At 42.8% G+C, this 18,158-nt stretch overlaps 1 protein-coding gene across 4 annotated transcripts; it reads right to left on the bottom strand.

Moving 5' to 3' along the window:
• Positions 1 to 2,302: 2,302 nt before the first annotated feature.
• On the bottom strand, positions 2,303 to 17,785 carry LOC310908783 (uncharacterized protein). 4 transcript variants are annotated; one of them, XM_083860145.1, is made up of 7 exons: positions 17,440 to 17,785; positions 8,080 to 8,265; positions 7,754 to 7,861; positions 7,240 to 7,467; positions 5,464 to 5,514; positions 4,493 to 4,556; positions 2,303 to 3,220 (listed from the first exon to the last, which is right to left on the bottom strand). In XM_083860145.1, the coding sequence occupies exons 1-6, from the start codon at positions 17,513 to 17,515 to the stop codon at positions 4,513 to 4,515; spliced, it is 693 nt and encodes a 230-aa protein (XP_083716271.1). In that variant the 5' UTR covers positions 17,516 to 17,785; the 3' UTR covers positions 2,303 to 3,220; positions 4,493 to 4,512. The 4 variants fall into 4 exon arrangements, with proteins under 4 accessions (XP_083716271.1, XP_083716272.1, XP_083716273.1 ...); XM_083860146.1 differs by having other exon boundaries at positions 8,086 to 8,265; XM_083860147.1 differs by lacking the exon at positions 5,464 to 5,514.
• Positions 17,786 to 18,158: the final 373 nt, after the last annotated feature.

The following is an 18,158-nucleotide window of genomic DNA, read 5'->3' as shown; positions in this document are numbered from 1 at the left end:
GCTTAACAACCCTTTTGGTGAAGAAATTCTTCATGAGGTCCAATTTGAACCTCCCCTGGTGCAGCTCAAGGCTGTGTCCTCTCATCCTGTCGCTGTTGGCCTGGGAGAAGTGACAGACCCTCACCAGATTTGCAGAGAGCCACAAAGTCTCTCCTGAGCCTTTTTTTTTTCTGGGATAGACAAACCCAGCTCCCTCAGCCACTCCTCACAGGACTTGCCCAGCAGACCCTTCATTAGCTTAATTGTCCTTCTCCTGACTCACTCCAGCACCTCAATGTCTTTCATGAACTGAGGGGCCCAAAACTGGACATAGGACTTGAGATGTGACTTCACCTGTGCCAAGTACAGAGGGACAATTCCTGCCCTGGTCCTGCTGACCACACTAGTGCTGTTACAAGCCATGATGCTGTTATGAATAAAAATGGGCGGAGAAAATATTAATCTCCATAAACGCCTTTATTAATCAGCTCTTATTAATATTCGCTCGAGGGGTTTTTGGCTGCCCGTGGTCGCCGTGGAGGAGGAGGGTCCTTTTCAGCTCTGCTGCAAGCAATTCAACAGAGTTGGAGGACCGACCCTCGCTGGGAACAATCCCAGAGTCCTGACAGTTCTTTGTTTTCTCCTGTGGTCTCATCTCTGGTTTGGTCTTTTTAACTTACGGCTAGTAAGCAAAACCGGAGAAATTAGCTCTTCTGATTCTCTAGGGTCCACACGGCTGAGCATTAGTTCTTATCCGTTTTAATTTTACTTGGTTTTTATTTGATAAGGGTTTTTTTTACGTTAGATTTCATCCCGAGACGCTCTCGGAGTCTTTAATTTGCATGCGGGATTAGCCGGGGCGGGCGCTTGGAGCTCTTTGCGGCTGCGTGCTGGTCCTGCTGCAGTAATGGCGTTTCGGGGTCTCATGCTGCTTCACAGCGGCGGCAACGTTTGCAGGGGTTTGGGCCGGGGCTTGTGCGGTGGGAGGTGGAACGTGGCGGGTGTGGGGTTTTTCTCTTGAAGCGGGGCAGCGGTCCGGCCGGCTCGGGGACGCTTCATCTGGCCGAGGCGGCTGACCGCGTGGTGGCTGCGGGCGGCCGGGCGGCCGGGGCTCTTTTCTCCGCTCCGGCACGGGGAACGGCTGGGGCTGGGGAGAGGCTGCTCCGCGGCTGCGGGCGGGGGTGGCTGGGGTTTCTCCGCGCTGAACCGGCGGCAGCTGACTGCAGTCAAGCTGCTCCTCAGCTGGAACTCTTTGTGCTGAGCCTGGGGGGGGAAGCGGCCGGCTCCTCTCCCCTCCGCTCCGGCGGCGGCGGCGGCGGCGGGGGTCGGGACTCCCCCGTGCCAGACGGCCGACTGCTTTGCGGCTGGAGCTCCGTTGAGGCGGGCGGCTCCGCTGCGGCTCCCTTGCCCCATCTCTGACCTGGGGTGGGGGCGCGGTGCTTGGGAGTTCTTTGATGGGAACGGGTTCTTTGTTTTTAAGGTGGTCTGGGAGGAAAGGTGCCACGTGCCACTGAGGTGGCTTATTATAGGATAAACATTTTAAATTTTATTTTTATCAATGCCATTGGCCTTCTTGGCCACCTGGGCACAGCTGACCCATATTCAGCTGCTGTCACCAGCACTCCCTGGGACACTTTCCAGCCACTTTGCCCCAGGCTGTAGCACTGCCTGGGGTTATTGTGGCTGAAAAGCAGCACCCAGCACTTGGTCTTGTTGCACCTCATTCCATTGGCCTCCCACCATTGATCCAGCCTGTCCAGATCCTTCTGCAGACCCTTCCTACCTTCCAGCAGATGAACATTCCCAGCATACTTGACGTTATCCATGAACTTACTGAGGGTTCACAGGATAAGATACATGGTACGAATAAGTCTTATTCCAACAGGAATAAAAAAAGCCATGGGAAATATAAATATCAAGGCTATAGAGTCAGAATAACTCAACAGGAATACTAACCAGTAAAGCAATGACACATACACTCTACCTTGAAATAGAAAACTAGACCAAAACCTCCTCATGTCTTCTGAATTATAAGGCAGGGATCTATCCCATTTGGCTTTTGTCATATGCCATCTAAGCATCTGTAGTTATTCTGGTCAATCTGGGCATTGTTAAAGTCAATGCAAAGAAGCAGGCCATGACCCTGAGTCATTTGACCTGTATATATACATAAATAGCTATATCTCTGTGTGTGTATAAATAAATACATATTCACATAATAATAATAATATATATATTTTACGCAATAGATTTTTTTATTATTATTATATATATAGGCAATAGGGTAGGATGAACTGCTCTCCAAAGGGACTTGTTCCTCCCCTCTGCCTGCCTCAGACACAGATATTTGCATTCAGTCAGCTGAAACCATTTTACCCAGCTGAGCGTGGGTAAAACAAGGCAGAAGAATATCCAGACCTCACAAATTCCCAACAATACAAGAATATGTCAAGTATTATGTGTGCTTGAGCCTGTCCTCAGATGCCTTTGTGCTGGGCTCTCTCACACTCTGCAGCCATGAAAGGAATTGTCAAATTAAGCTGCCACTATCTGCAGCATCCTTGTCTGAGCTGGAGGAATGATGTAGGAACTGTCACAAAAAGCACTAATCCAAAATAATTGGGAAGAGGGCAGTGATGAGGAATGCATGCATATAGTGAACCATAAGGGAGTCCAGTCATTTTCAGCTGCAGTGCAGGGGGTGAAGGAGTTTTATTTCCAAGGGGAACAATTTGAGGAGAAAAGTGTGCCTGCACTAGACCCACCTGGGTGTGGAAGAGGCAGGGGGACATCAGGCGTCCAGCAAAGCTGCTCTGTTTGTGGGGAGGGTGGTGTGTGGGCTGAAGTAATGATGGCAACATTTAATGTGCTTGAGAGAATGGTCCATATGTACTCCTGGTGGCTTGGGAGGGGCTGCAGTTATATTAGAAATACATCTGTTGCATGGTAGGAGGAGAAGTGGGTTTGGGAAGCAGCTTCAGGCAGGGCTCTTTCCCCATCTGTCAGTGATGGGGTGCAGACCTCCTACCAGCACTCTGTAGGTGGAAAGTAATGCTGTCCCCATAAGAGTTAAGCTGTGACATCTTCTGCCTCCTTCACACATTGGATTTGAGTGTCCAGACTTCCTCTTCATTTGCCACTGCTGGTCATGGAGTCACTGGTACAGTCTGGTTTCTTCTATGGCAGGTCATTAATTTCAGGAGTTTGCATCTGAATGCCGCAATTCCCTGACAAGTCTTCCCTATAACAAGAAAAAGACTTTACTACAGGTGGGAAGAAAACAGATTTTCAATGGATTCTTCTACATTTACTATGAGAAACAACAGAGTAATTTTTGCAGAAGACACCATTTAGGATCTCAGTTACTCTTTCATTTGTCAGTTACTATTTCATCTGGCATTGGCTATTTCACTTTTGTTCCACCACAGAGCCAGTATAATGTAGATTATTCTTGACACTTTTTCACAAAGCATATTTTCAGAAATCCTACAATGGTCCAGGCAAGCTGCACCATGGCTGACTATCTTCACTAAAGCATGTTTCAAAGCATTGTTTACACTTCATATGGCTTTATCCAGCCACAAATTGACAAAAGCCTACTTTTGATGTGATTTCATGCGATCCTCCCTTCTCACTTTTCAAGAAAAATCCCCATTCAGCTAAGAAGTGTGAGTAATTAGTAAGGAACAGGAAGAGAAACAGGCACAAGGATTAGCAAAGAGAGAGGAGAAGAGAATTCCCAAATGTTAAATAAGGACATCTTGGCTTAACTAGGCTGGGGAGCCTGTGAACAGAAATGGGCTTGGTGCATCTCAGTGTAGTAACAGAAACAGGGAGGAGGCCAGACTGAAATAAATCTGAAGTATAAAGTTGTCATGACACAACTCTGAAATCAGGGGGATGAAGGAAACAGAATTACGTGGTTGTGGTGGCAGATGCTCCCCCAAACTTCCCACAATTTGGCCAGAGAGAAAAAGACTGATTGCATAATCTATCTGAAACAATATATTTGCATAATTAACCTCTATTTCCCCACAGAATTAATCTCCCACCCATTATTTGAACTGCCATTCTCAGTTCCACAATGGCTGGGACAAAGACTGCTTTTTAGAATTACAGAATCACAGAATGATTTGGATTGGAAGGGATCTTAAAGTCCATCTCATTCCATCCCCCTGCCATGGGGATGTTCCACTATCCCAGGTTGCTCCAAGCGCTATTCAACCTGGCCTTGGACACTTCCAGGGATAAGAAGTCCGCAACCTCTCTGGGCAGCTTGTTCTGGGATATTTTTTTTTATTATTATTTCAAAAGCTCTGATTCCTCCTTTTCTTGTGCTGGTGTTTAATGGCTGAATCAGACAATCCCAAAATCCAGGGTCATATTTAACACCAAAGAAGATGTCCAGAAATCTAGGCAGAGCAATAGGGAGAGGCTGATCCAGTTGATAACTCTTCCACCTCTAGTGATTTTTTTGTTAGATTTCACATTTTCTCCATTCTGTCCCACTTACCTTATGGTCTGCTTGGTGAGTCACATAAAGGCAGTGGGAATGACAAGCAGAACAAACCAGATAGCTGTAAAACATGAAAATCAGTATGGTTAGCACCTGGAGTTATCTTAATTATTGCATTTACCCCAGCCGGGAGAAACAGGCAAGATTAGGGATAGGGTTTCATCTTGCCCCTCTGCCCAGAGACAGGAATTTTTCCATGTTTCCCCATTGCTCTCAGGACCCAGCCAGAGGGAATCTGGGCAAACAGAAAATGACTACAGTCAAATAACAAGGGACTACTGATTTTGTGGTCTCTGGAGTAGTTTGCAAAACTCCTCCTTCCCTTCCTTCAGCTCACTCCATTATTCCTTCTCACCATAATGTGCACCACAGGTTTTGACAGACTCCAACTGGAATCAATGACCCTTGTGCAAAGTCTTGAACATATGCACAGCAAGACACAATTTCTATTTCATCAGCTAATGGCTGAGTGGAAAATGGTGAAGGGGGAGAAGAAAATCTCTTCAGACTGATCTAAATGCACTGGTATAGAAGTGAAGAAATGTTCTATTTGCCCATATTTTTTTATTCCTTTGAAAATATGAAAGAAACTTAGCATTTAAATGTTTACCTTTTTTTCTTTTTATTTATCTTTTTTTTTTCTTTTTTCCAGTTGAAGTGATTCGCTGAATTTGCAGAAAGTCTCAGAGAAGAATATTAAACTTACTTCATTTAAAACCCAGACTTTTAGTTGATCTGTTTTCTTTTACATTCCTTTCAAATCTTTGAAAACTTCTTTATAAAGGCTTAAGTGCTTAAAGAATCTGTTTATACTGTCTTTACTGACTTCTCACACAATACATGGATATAGATCTGTCTTGCAGTGTATTTAGTTGCTCTTCTAACAGAAATGAACCTCTTTGGAATAGAACAAACTGAAAGACCAACTAAGTGCTCCTGGTGATGAAGTCTTTAATAAAACAGCATACCTGTCACTGGCTGTGCCTCTGATGAGGAAGAAGAGGACAGAAGAGTCAAATCTATGAAGAGAGAGAAATTCTTGATTTTTGTATCAATTTGCTCTTCTGATGAAGAACACCAGAGCAGTGATGAGGACAGAGTCAGGCAAAGGGCCAGCTCATTCCAGCACTAAAGCAGAGTCTGACAGCTCACTGCACAGAACACTTTAAAAATGCCATGTTTGTTTCTTGGCCATCAGTAGATCTTTCCTACCTGGATACCAACATATCTGCTGACCTGATACCTGCTAATGGTGGGCATGAAGTGAACTGGAATGGGATCCATCTAAGATCTTTACTTCATATGAGACTGGAAGGATGACTTTCAAGCTGTCAAGTTAGTTCTTGGAAACATGGTTTCAACCAAGACATGGTTTTGCCCAGAAATGTAAACTAAAACTTCCCTGGTGCAAGATATTAATTGAATTTCTCTATTATCCTGAAAAGGAAGCTCTGAACTTGCCCCAGTCTGAGATATGAACAGATTTTTAATGAGACATCCTGTAATAGTGGTTTCTTGATCAATTTCTTTGTGCTGAATGCTGAAGGAGAACTGAGAAAGTTCCAGCCTCATTACAGACATCACATCATAACAAATACAAAGGCAACACTTTAGAGGAATAAATATTTGGTGCTCTATTTGCAAGGACCTGACCTTGCTGAGGAACAAGAGAATTTTGCAGGAAACTGGAATTACTGTTTTGTTGAATTAAATGCTGAGGGGACTTCTTCTGTTATCCAGTCCCATGTTTTTCACAATCCAAATTTAAAAATTAAAAAATATTTGTAGTTTTTTAATATGTGTAATTTCAATAGGCTGTATTATTTTTTAGGACTAGTTTGTTGATGGGTTATATCCATCACAGCAAGAAGTGCTTTTATCCTGATACCATCAAGTGAAGTTTTCAATAGTGTCATGATGGAAAAGGAAAGACCAGACAGCAAATTCTGACTTCTGTACTGGGAACACCCTGAACCAGGCACCACAGGGAACTAGATCTATGAAATAGGGGAGAAAGTCCTGGGCTGAGGCTGAAACTGTGTGTGCAGTGGTCTGGTATGGTCACAAGGGCTGGAATGGCAAAATAGGCTGAATTTCTCCCTGACAGTCATTTATTTTACAGCTATAAAAGCCACAGCAAACTTTCACAAAGCAGAAATCTGTATATTTTCCTGGAAATGTGTGAAGTTTCTCCCATGAGTAGGGACACCTATTTTATAGTTACATCCCAGGGAATTAAGTGAAGGAATCTGTCTGTATACATTATCATCGTTTCAGTGGTAAGTTCCATTTGACTCCTAACCACTACTATTTCTTTTGTTGGCTTAAATATAGGTATCTTGATACAGTGCACTGTTTTATGTTATACTATAATCTACTTGTAGTTCTTTTTGTTTTATACTGTGTAATAAGTAATTCTGTTGAAGATCTTTTGTCTGTTACCTCCTGTTCATTACTCTTAGTAAACAATTCATTTCTATATAAATACATCTGATATGCCATCAATAGAACTTGCAGGGCAGAGTGAATCCTTAAATTTAAACTGTTGGCCAAATCTGAGGGTAAGGAAGGATTTGCCTTCGTTTAAAGCCCTTTCTGTGAAAGGGAGCTCTTTCTTCCCCTCAGTGGCAGGGCTTCTTTAGTAAACTTTTTTGAAGCTTCCACTCTCCCCATGACTGTTGGGGGTCTGGAAGCCCACATGAGCAGGTCAGGACATTGTTGTGGTGAAATCACAACCATCTTACCTGTCCCCACAGTCTGTGTTGGCCACTGGCTGCTGTCATTGGTGCATATCATATCGAGGGGGGTCCAGAAGACTTTCTTATTTTCCTTCTTGCATGTCCTGTTGCCAAAGGTCGGAGGTCTCTTATCATAACCTGCCTGGCATTTGAAATGTAAGACTTGTCCCGTGTAATACTGATCGGGCAGCCTTATGTAGGCATGTGGAATAGCCTTGGGAGGACCACAGAAACCTGTGGGAGCACAAGGCAGCGCACGGTTAAAGCTGACAGATTTTGGACACTGCTCCTGTTCTTGAAAATCTTGTGTTCTGAGAAAATATAGACAAGCCTTTCTAATTCTTGTTAGGATATAAAATACCCATTTGCTTACACCATATCACTTATTCAGCCAAGATATTACAGAAATAATTTCTTTCCCTCTGTCTGCAAAATAATTAAAAATTACTCACCATTTTTACACTATTTCTATGGAAATCAGCAGGAAAAGCATTACAGTATTGAATGAGCTCTTAGTTACCTTTTTGTTTGGACTCTGAAAAGTCTTCTTGCCCCTGGGGTTCTCTTTCTGGCTTCTGTGTCAGTTCTAACTCTGTTGTGGGAGCCATTGACAACCATGTTTCATTGGCTGTGGAGAAGCTACATTTGTTGAGTTACAGCAGGACAAATATCAGAAAAAAAGTGCCAGAACACCCAAGCTTTTAGAGGTTGGATAGAAGCATTTCAAGTTCTAACACAGAAAAATAAACACAAAAATATCTTTTGTTAATGCCCAGATTTGTTTTATACCAAGTAACACTTTGGAGAAACACCTCTATGTATAGAAAGAAAACAACACTCACTCACCCTTACATTTAAATTGTTGGTAATTCCAAGCAGCACCCTGCTCTTGCTCCTTACACTGAATTCCTGCGTATACACCAGCCTCTCTATAATATCCAGGGTCACACTCATAGTACAGTTTGGTCCCTTGTGGATACATTTCAGCAGTAACATCAGCAAATTCAGTCCTTGGAAGTTTTGGGCATTTCACTGCAAATAGAAAGCCTGACAATCAGGATAGCCTGGCAGTTTACTTTATGCATCAAGGGCTTCCCTGTTCTCAATACCAGACATGTCCAGCAGATGGACAATATGAAACATTATCAATATTTTCTTAATGAAGCTGTACACAACTGTTTTGGAGAGCAGCTACCAGCACCAGAGTGTGCAGCCCTCAGTCTATATGGAGTGAGGCACAATAGGCAAAAGTAAGCACTTAAAAGTTGCAATCATCTATAAGCAAACATTGGGAACGGGTGTAGAACTCTCAGTTCTGTCTGAGGACACCAAAGAGCAGCTTACTGTGAAATAAGTTTGCAAACCTAAATATAACTTGTCCCAAAACAAGGACGTGAAGTGTTGTGTCATCAGCAAATCATATCTAAATATACTTCTCAATCAGTTGGAATGAATTAAGTTAGATCATTTCAGAGCACTTGAAAAGCCTGCTCAACCTGAGCTGGGGACACAGAAGGTGATAAAGGCACTAATTAATGACTATTTAAGGCCTAAAGGCTGAGAAATTAAAGGATTAGATAGTCTGGTTGTACCAGGACTGGCAGTCTGAATCTTTGGGTGCACGATCCGTGGTCCTTTATGCACAACAGTAATAGCTATCAGGAGTGACATTTCTATCAGGAGTGACATTTCTATCAGGAATGACACTTCTTAGCCATCATATCCTCACATTTTCTGCAGCCATAATTAATGCAGCCTTAGCAACCAGCAGGAATGACTCCAAAAGGCCCTTGAGTCCCTGATAGCTGTTCATCATCTTGTGTCTGCCCTTGACTCCCAAAGAGCCTTCTCCTTGAAAGACCAACAGCAACTCAATCTGCGACTCTCAGCCCTTTGATAATTTCTAACCCTTTTTACTTTACATTGTCTTGCTGTTTAGAAAAAGTCACAAAGTTTGAAGAAGGCGACAACAAAAAGCATGTGAGCAGTTTAACAGCTAATCTGCATAAAGGGTATTTTAATCCCCTTTGTGCTATCAAAGGATTCGCCATGTAAACTACAAATCAGACTGTGGCTTTGAGAGAAGCGACTGCACCCTAAATAGTTAACCACATGGTTTACCACAGACTGTCAGGGTGATTAAAATTAAAGAGTTATCAGATCAGCAGCAAGTTGAGATCATGTACTCTCACTTTCCCTGAAAGCTAAGGGCTTGTTTCCCTCAAGACTTCAAAAGCCTCTTTGAAGCAGATCGCAGATCTGAATCTCAGCACAAGGCACTCAAACCTACAATTCATTAGTCTCTTCTTAAGAAAACCCACAACATTTAACCTACCCATCATAAAGGGCAAACATTCTTTTAATTGATGATCAGATGTTGGGTTCTTCTGAACTTGCACACATCAAACAGAGATTGTGCAGAAATGGTGCACTTGGGACATGGTGAACATCCACATTGCAGCTGGATCTCCCACAACCTTCCTTGGATCCAGACTTTTAATTTCATCCATGTTGCTCAAATTCTTGTCTTCTCACATCTAAATAACTGCAGTATCTTCTTTACAACCATATTTCTTTCTCTGATCCAGAATGAATTTTGGAAGATGAATTTCCCAGGTCTCGTTGTGACCTTGTGCCTGCCTCCCTTTGACTTTCAACAGCTTCATTGTCAGCTAAAATATTTTGTTCCCGTTCTCAAGAACCTTCTTTTCTGCAACCATCATAACCTTTTAAAATGCTGGCTTCTCCTCCCATAGCAGAGCTCCTCACCAGTGTGTTTGATATCAAAGTCATCAGGTTTTGGGTTTATTGTTGCACCAGTTCTCACACTGGGCAAAGCTATGTATGAATACGGATATTGCAAAATACCCTTTGCCACGATTGCTCTTAATTATCTCAAAGTATCTTATATACCTTCAGAAGTGCTTCTCTTTATGTGGTTTTTTACTCTTTGTTGTGGTTTGAAAACAAAACGAGTGAGAGGCTCCAAGTCAGAGATATAATTTAATGAGAAGAAAGGTAAAAAGGTAAAAATAAAATAAATGCAATAACACAAAGAATCACTGACAGGGTCAGAATACAACCTGAGCAGGATGGTGGAAGCAGTCCAGATGAGGTGCTCTTCCTGAAGCAGTGATCCTGTAGAGAGGTCTGGTAGCTCTGCTCCTCTGGGAATCCAGTGGGTAAGTCCCACTGCACTGTCCCAAATCCCAGCTTATATCCAGGTGAGAATGCTTGGCTCCTCCCCCTGGGCAGAGCACCTCACAATAGCATGAGAAGTGTGAAATGTGTCCTTGATGGCCCATTAACAGAGATAACCCCTGGAGGGAGTTACCTGTGACTCATGGGCCATTAGCAGAAGACACCCCAGAAGTCATTAGCAGAAAACACCCCAAAGGCGTTAATGGGCCATTAGCAGAAAAGGCAGGGGGCTTGGGAAAACACTAGCCCACCTGGTTTCAACAGTTCATGAAGATGGTGATAGAATAAATACTTTATGTACATCCTACACTGCAACCCAGGTAGAAAAAGTATGCACTCAGCATGTAACCCATCACCCTCCTGCCAGGCAGTTGTAGGGGGTGAAAAGGTCATCCCTGAGCCTCCTTTTCTCCAGGCTGAGCTCCCCCAGATCCCTCAGCCTCTCCTCATCAGACCTGTGCTCCAGACCCTTTCCCAGCTCCACTGCCCTTCTCTGGACCTGTTCCAGCATCTCCAAGTCTTTTTTTTGGTTTCATGTCATGGCACCTCCTGGAATAGTTTGGGAAGACTGCAGAGAGGACACAGTCCTGGTGAGGTCTGGACCATACTGACCTCTGGAGTGAATTGTGCTTAAAACTTCATTCCATCTTTGTGCCCAAGGAAATTGCATGGTTTGCCTCTAAAAAAAATCAACATCTTTGCTGTGTGAGTGGTAAAGTAGCCAAAGGATGTGAAGTATCCAGAAAGCAGGGAATGGCAAGATTTTTTCCTTCACTAGATTTCTGACTTTTTACAATTTTAGGGAAGATTACCTTTGTTTTGGGGTTTTTTTGGGGGTTTTTTTTGGCTGTTTTGCACCTTGTGGGTAATTAGTCTATCAACTTGTTTGAGTTGGTCTGATACAAAAATATCAATCTCTTAAAGGCCAGCACATGTGGGCATAACCTGCCTCACAGCCTGTGGTGATCTAGTTTTACACATCCCAGCTTTCCTTGGATTCTGCATCCCTCCACAGCTGCTCCAAGGTTTCACTCCTGCTTTTACTGGTTTGAAATATTGCCCTCACATTACCTTGAGATGTCTTGATGTTTTGTTTGCCTCCTCATTTTCCCTCTGCAAAAAATATTCCAATTTTTCGTCCCCATGACAAGGTGTTGTGTGCCACTATTTCCTTCTCTTTCTATCCTGATGTCCACTGTTCTCTCTTTCCTTCATTCACAAAATCCATCAGCCCCTATCAACTATTCTCATTTCCCCCACCCCAAAATTGTCCTGGGACTCCATTTCTCTGCACTCAGAGGTCCTAAATGGGCCAGAAAGGTTGGTAATTGTGTTCACAGGGATTTAGCCCTTCTGCCAGTTGCAGAATTATGAGAACACTTAGCTCTCCTAAGGCAGATGGGATTTTCTGTTTCTCCCCATATTCATGTATTTTTGGTGCCTACAGCATTTGTGGAAATTCTGGAGGTGGTTTCAATTATTGTAATGGAGTGGATGGAGAGAAACCCTCGGAATTAGAAGGAGACTTGTGTGTTGACACAAAAGACAGCCATGAAACATAAAAATTAAAAAGTTATTATTGGTTCTGCTGGAGTGCACCCTAAATTAAGTTTGAAAAGTTTTTTGAGACCTGCAAGCCTTGTCATCTGAGCCAACAGGTAGGTGTGAGCTGGGGTGTCTGATGCCATTTGAGATGTCTCCGGGTATTTGGGATTTCCACACGAGCTGTCATATATCACACAGGAGATACTGGAGGGAAAGAAACCCCTCATCTAAATCAACATCAGTTCTTTCAGGTTTCCTCCCTCACGTTTCCCACTCGAGTATGTTACTCACCCAACCACAAAACTGCTCTTGGTGGGTGTGCTGGCAGTACCAGGCTTCATGAAACCCTCCCTCCTGTTTCTCTTCCACGTCTGAGTTGGCAGAGCAGTGGTAGATGAGGCTTTGAAACAACACCTTCAGTCCACAAGGAGTGAGTGGGGAAAATTCCTAACATGTATTTTTAGTGCTAGGTAAAACACAGACAGTGAGTCACGCCACAATAGCCTAAAGTCAGAACTTCCCCTGTCACGTGGCTGTGTGTCACCAGCGCTGACATTATTCTGATGTCAACTTAAAGCAGCAAGGTGCAAAAAAAGGATGATTTTCCCCTTACTGAAAAGGCAGTAGGATGGGATTGGTAGAAAACTGGATGCTCTGAAGTTTTGGGCAGAAGCAGTGGGAGAAACGAGGCATTGCGCACACCTGCTCTGTTTAGAGATGAAGAGCACTTCTTCCCAGAGACAGCAACAAATCAAACCAGGCCAAAATTAAGATATTTTCCCAGCTGTGCCTGAAAAGCTAAATCAGCCCTGGGGATTTATGTGCTGTGTGAAACTGGGCTCTCTAAATGGTGCATGAAGATGAAACTGATACAGGCAAAGTGAAGGAACTGATACCGACAACAGGACTGAAATGGTAATGAACTTTTTCTAACTTCAAAACTTATTCCCAAAGGATCCTTTAAAAAGCAAGACTCACCTCTGCAGGATTCTTTCTCATATTAATGTAATTTATTGCTTATGTGAATTTGTTAGATGGGAATAGATCACAGATGTGGGGTTGGGGTACAGACCTCAACTTGTACATTGTAATTTGCCTGTGAGATTATAATTAGCTGTATCTTAGATTATAGAGAGACTATCTTAAAAAATAATTTGAGTAGTAGTGAGTCTGCAGTGTAAGTGACAGAAATACAGTGCAGATAAAATGACCAGGCACAAGTTTTAATACAAACAGCAATGGAGGAGAGACCAGCTTTAGGGGGATGGAGGTGGGTTTGTATATTCCCATCAGTGGAGAAGAAGAATATCCTGTTCTAAGGATGTGGCAGTTCAGTCCCTGCTGAGTTTGCTCTGAGATGTCTCTGTTTGAAAAACAGTGTAAAATAAAGTGGAATATGAACTGCTAGGAGCTCTAGGACCATAAAAAACTGAGTTTGGGAGAAATGCACTTTTACCTCTTGGCTTAATCTTGCTGACCAGCTGTTTGCCATTGACCTAGGCAGTGGAATCTAATGCAAAAAAAAATCTATATACAGCAAGGCTAGAGCAGGCTGCACAGTGGACTTTCTCAGGCTGCACAGTGGACTAAGCTTTCTCATGCTGAGTATAATTTCCCTTCAGGAATATGCCTTCTTAGCTCCTTCTGTGAGAAGTGGAACTGGGCAAACCTCACTAGAGCACAGCATACATCCAATTTACCTTCTCCAAAGCAAAGCTTTAAGGTGCTTCTTTCTTTTTATCAGCTGCAGTGGTGGCAGAACGTTCTTGCATGCTCACACTGATAATCAGAGTGGTTTACCTGATGCACTGATAGTTCTCACACCTGCCCTAGCAGGGAGGCTGGGATGAGGACTGGGACACAAAATGTGGAATTAGAAGAGAGAATATTAGGAAAGAGGGAGGAAAACTATCCTGGGAAAAGTGCTCTGTGTAGAAAGTGTACTATGTGAAGAAAGGGGAACACTTGTTTTTGTTTCTGGGTGTTTGTAACATCCTTGGTTCCGTGGTAAAGCCACAGAGCTCAAACTCTCTGAGTGCAACCACAGCACGTGGTTTTGTAGCAGAACACAGAGCAAAGTTTTGAGAATTTCACAGGTGAAAGCTTTGTTTTGGTGTGTGAAATTTTTTGCTTAAATAGACAACCTCAGTAACACACATTTCTTTGATATTTTCATGTAAAAGGAAACAAAAAACCAGCAGAGATACAGATTCTTGCCTTTGTCTGGAACTTTCTCAGCCTTGCAGTTTGTAGGACTGAAAGGGCAGTAGAGGATATCCTCTCTGAAAAAAACTGAATGGTCTGACAAGTGTGTGTCCCAGTCTTGGGAAAGTGGGGAAAAAAAAGGTCTAGTGAGGAAATTTTGATTTCAAATGTGCCCTAAGGACTCATCTCACCTGACTTAGGGACTTAGCATGATTATGGAGCTTTGCCCTGAAGATCTCAAGAGTGAGATGGAAATTTTCTGCACCTGGCAATGATTCTTCTGATGTCATGAATGAAGTATTTTTCCACATAGAGAGGATTATATACTCTTTATGTGAGGGCTTACAATTTTAAAAATGAAGAACATCAAGAAAAAGCAGCAGATGACAGAGTTCTGCTCCCTTGGCAGGGCTGAGGAACAGGGAGTCAAGTGAGGAAAGTCATGGAAGGACTTTAGAAATGTGGGGTTTGGGGAAGCATTGGAGAGATGCAGCACAGACTCAGTGAGCCACGTTGTTCCCAAATTCAGGACCACGGTCAGGGAATGGAATCTGTGAGTAGAAAATATCCAGGAGCTGGGCTTTGAAGATAGCATTAATGCAACAAGGGAAACAGGGCTGACAAAGCTGAACATCGAGGGGGTACAGAGAGCAAAATAACAACACTCTGAAGGTAACAGTGAGCAAAGTCACAAGCAGTGGCTTTCTAGATGTAGATAAAGAGTGGATTTTTTCTGCAATAAAAGGAAAAAGGACATAACATCTCACCTCTGATGAGATGGATAAACAATTCCTCCAGTTGAAAAAGCAGGTACTGCAGGATCTCTGTCTGTAATATCTGCTTTCCCTCAGTAGGATCACACTTGTTAAACACCTTTTTACATTTTTTAAATCGCAGCTGTATACTGAGCCCTTTGTAGCTGAAGGCCACTGTAGCTGAAAGGTTTATAAAGGTATTTGCTCTCTAGTTGACCTTACAAGAAGCACTTGTCCATGTTTGACAACTTTAATGTATTCTGCATTGCACTTCAAATCCATGGGGGCCAGCACTAATATGCAATTATAATGGGTAAGAAATTCCTCTCATTTAAATGACTGAGAGCTGGTACCCATCTTGTGCGAATCAAATTCACTTGAATCAATTTTCTTTCTTTTATGAGTTTTAATTCTTTTCAGGTTTAAGTTATTTCTATTCAAGTTAAGCTAATCTATTCAGTGTATCTCTGTATGATGAACAGCAAGATGGAAAGGTTGTAGGAGTGCAGCCCAGCTTTTACCTTGTGTTTGACCCTCACTTCAGGCTTCACTCATGCCTGAAGCTTCCAGGCACTGCTCTGTGCAGAATAAAGGAGATAAATGTGATGCTTTTCACAGGAAAACCATCTCCTGTGAAATTTCTCTTCAGCTTTTCTCTTCTTTTTAGTACTAAGGTGTAGTTTAATTTTTATTAAATGAGTAGTCATCCCATGCCTTAACTTCCCCAGTCCCCCAGGACTTTGCTCTCTCAAAACACTTTGAGAACTATCAGTGAAACTATTCTATAAAATAACTGCTTTTTATTTCCTTTTCCCTCTAATTATATTTATTCCTGATGGTGCATTTTAACAAATACCATCTAGGGCTGGATCTATTTACAAAACTGAACTTGCAGTGCTGGGACAAGCTGAAAGTAATGAGGAAAAATAATTAAAAAAGCACTATATGTGCTGAAACCTGGTTGATTTTTGACCACTTTTGACTCAGCCCCTTTCTCTTTGCTTTGCTTATGTCTGTCCCCAGGTCTCCTTGTTGATCCCCCTAAGGAATTAAAACCAACAGGTCTTACAGCCACAATGCCTTAAGTATCTCCATGATTAAATCCCCTTAAATTGGTAAAAGGTGGTGTTTCTACCTTAGCATATTATTTGCAGGGAGAAATTACAAATGTATATAAAAATATTATGTTTAAACATTGGGAGAGACATTGAGAATAAGCACAGGAAGCTGAGGAAAGAAGACCTTAGAGATACAGTGGAGAATGCAATGCTGTGCATTTATTCATTCAATGGTGAATAAAATTACATCAAATAGCACAAAATGCAACTGCTCTGACATCCCCCCAATTTTTTTTCCAAAAAACCAGAAAGATTTCTGATAAACGAGACTTGCCAGCAAGAAATTTCACATGTTCCAGGCAGAGTAATAAAGAAAGTGTGGTATGGGGAACCTGACTCATCCCAGAACTGATCCCACTGACACATCTCTGGCTGCTCCTGCACGCAGCACCAAAACCTTCCCGTGGGCTCTGGCGCCTCATCTGGCAGTGAAAACGCCCCATGAAGGAGAAGGGGCAGCATTCACTGGCCAAATAATGAGAATAAAATCACCTGGGGCTTCAACGTTTGTGAAGGTCCTTCTTGCATTCATGAGCTCAGTCATTAGCAACTCTTCCCTTGGGATGGCCAGCCCTGAGGAAAATTCCCACCCCTGCTAAAGATGATCCATCTGCAGTTCCCAGCATATCTGAGAACCTGCCTTAGGCTGTGCCTGTTCATACCTCTCAGCCTGGACACCATCATCAGACACAGAAGGAAATATCACATTTATGGAGCTCTTGAGAATGGAAGATTATTTTTTTTCCCTGCCTTTGAACAAAGAAGTTTAAATTTAAATACACCAATGCGTCAGCAGACCATTTCTCAATGCACACACTTGTCATGATAAATAAGCCAAATAAGCAATGTCACCATTTATAAATGTGTAAAATTATGCTGAATTGGACTAGCTGTCTCCATTCACAGTTTATAGGCACTGCTGATTGAGAGGCATGGCTGAAAAAATATTTCATATCCATAAAACCCATAGCAAATTTATGGATGGTATTTTTTAGCTAATAGCATTGCCATCAATTTTACCTACAGAGGTACTGGCATTTCAGTGTCTATTTTTGTTTCCTGAAGTTACAAGCAAAATGGAAAAAGGAAATTCAAAGGGCTGCCTCAGGCTGCTTTGATCTGCCCACTGTTCCAATGATGGGTTGGAGGATACATACATTAGTCAGACAAAAAATATCCTCTAAAGCTCTGGATTTTCTGCCAGTTGCCAGTTTGTGGGCACAGAACCCCTTTCTCTCGTTTCCTTAAAATAATAAATTCCTTAAGCTCCTTAACATCCTTTCTCTGCTGAAAGGAGTCAGGATGTTGAGAACACCCTATAACAGCTACCAAAAAACCTGAATAAGATTTTCCCTCCCCAAATGCCAAAAAGAGTCTTTTACCTGGGTCCTTTCCCTTGATGAATCCAAACAAGAGCCACATCAAAAGCCACTTGAGCTTCATGGGACTTGTCCACATCTTTTCTCCACACCTCCGAGGACAGTGAAGAAGTTTCTCAGAAATGATGAGCTGTTGCCAACTAAGCCAAGGAGATGATTAATGCCTGAGGAGGCATCTGTCATATTTGATCCTGTCTGAGAGCAACACCCATGTGTGCAGTGAGGGCTTCGGTCAGCAAATCATGGTTTTGCTGGCTCCAGGGGGAAGAACAAAGGCTGCTTTCTGTTCAGGTATTAGTCTGTTATCCAGGAAACCAAACTCAGTGCTCGGTGTGGAGGAGCGTGCCACCGTGCGTAGGAAGTGGTTTGACACATCAGAGCTCCTGGCTCCAGAGCTCTTTCACATTTCACTACAGCTGAGGTCAGTAGAAGTAGGAGGGGGCTTTAATAGGTTTGTTCATGCACTCAGCCCCAAATCTGTGGCTGGACAGGTATTAGAGAGGGACTATGGATGTGGAATAGAAGTCTAGTGCATGACAATGGATCTCTCAGGCAATATCTGTGGGCTCTACCTGCAAAATAAAAAAAAAGGTTCCATGGCTTATCCTTTTGGCTTTTCAGAGGTCCTCTGTTAGTGAGGATAAAGCCACACTGCATTTGTTTTTGATGGAAGCATGTGTGCAATTTCTCTGAATTACAGCTGAGGTTCTGAAGGATGGACA

The sequence above is a fragment of the Zosterops lateralis genome (genome assembly GCF_965231275.1).
Source record: "Zosterops lateralis genome assembly, chromosome: 4".
NCBI lineage: Eukaryota > Metazoa > Chordata > Aves > Passeriformes > Zosteropidae > Zosterops > Zosterops lateralis.
The sequence above is the reverse complement of the archived record's forward strand: the minus strand, read 5'-3'. Positions and strand labels throughout refer to the sequence as shown.

What these genes read in the sequence shown, in the direction of transcription:
- LOC310908783 (XM_083860145.1), bottom strand. Translation starts at nt 17,515, where the DNA reads ATGTGGACAAGTCCCATGAAGCTCAAGTGGCTTTTGATGTGGCTCTTG. An exon ending in CATCAAGGGAAAGGACCCAG is followed by an intron (nt 8,266 to 17,439) that starts GTAAAAGACTCT and finishes TTCTATTTGCAG; the next exon opens with TGAAATGCCCAAAACTTCCA. An exon ending in CCAACAATTTAAATGTAAGG is followed by an intron (nt 7,862 to 8,079) that starts GTGAGTGAGTGT and finishes GCTTCTCCACAG; the next exon opens with CCAATGAAACATGGTTGTCA.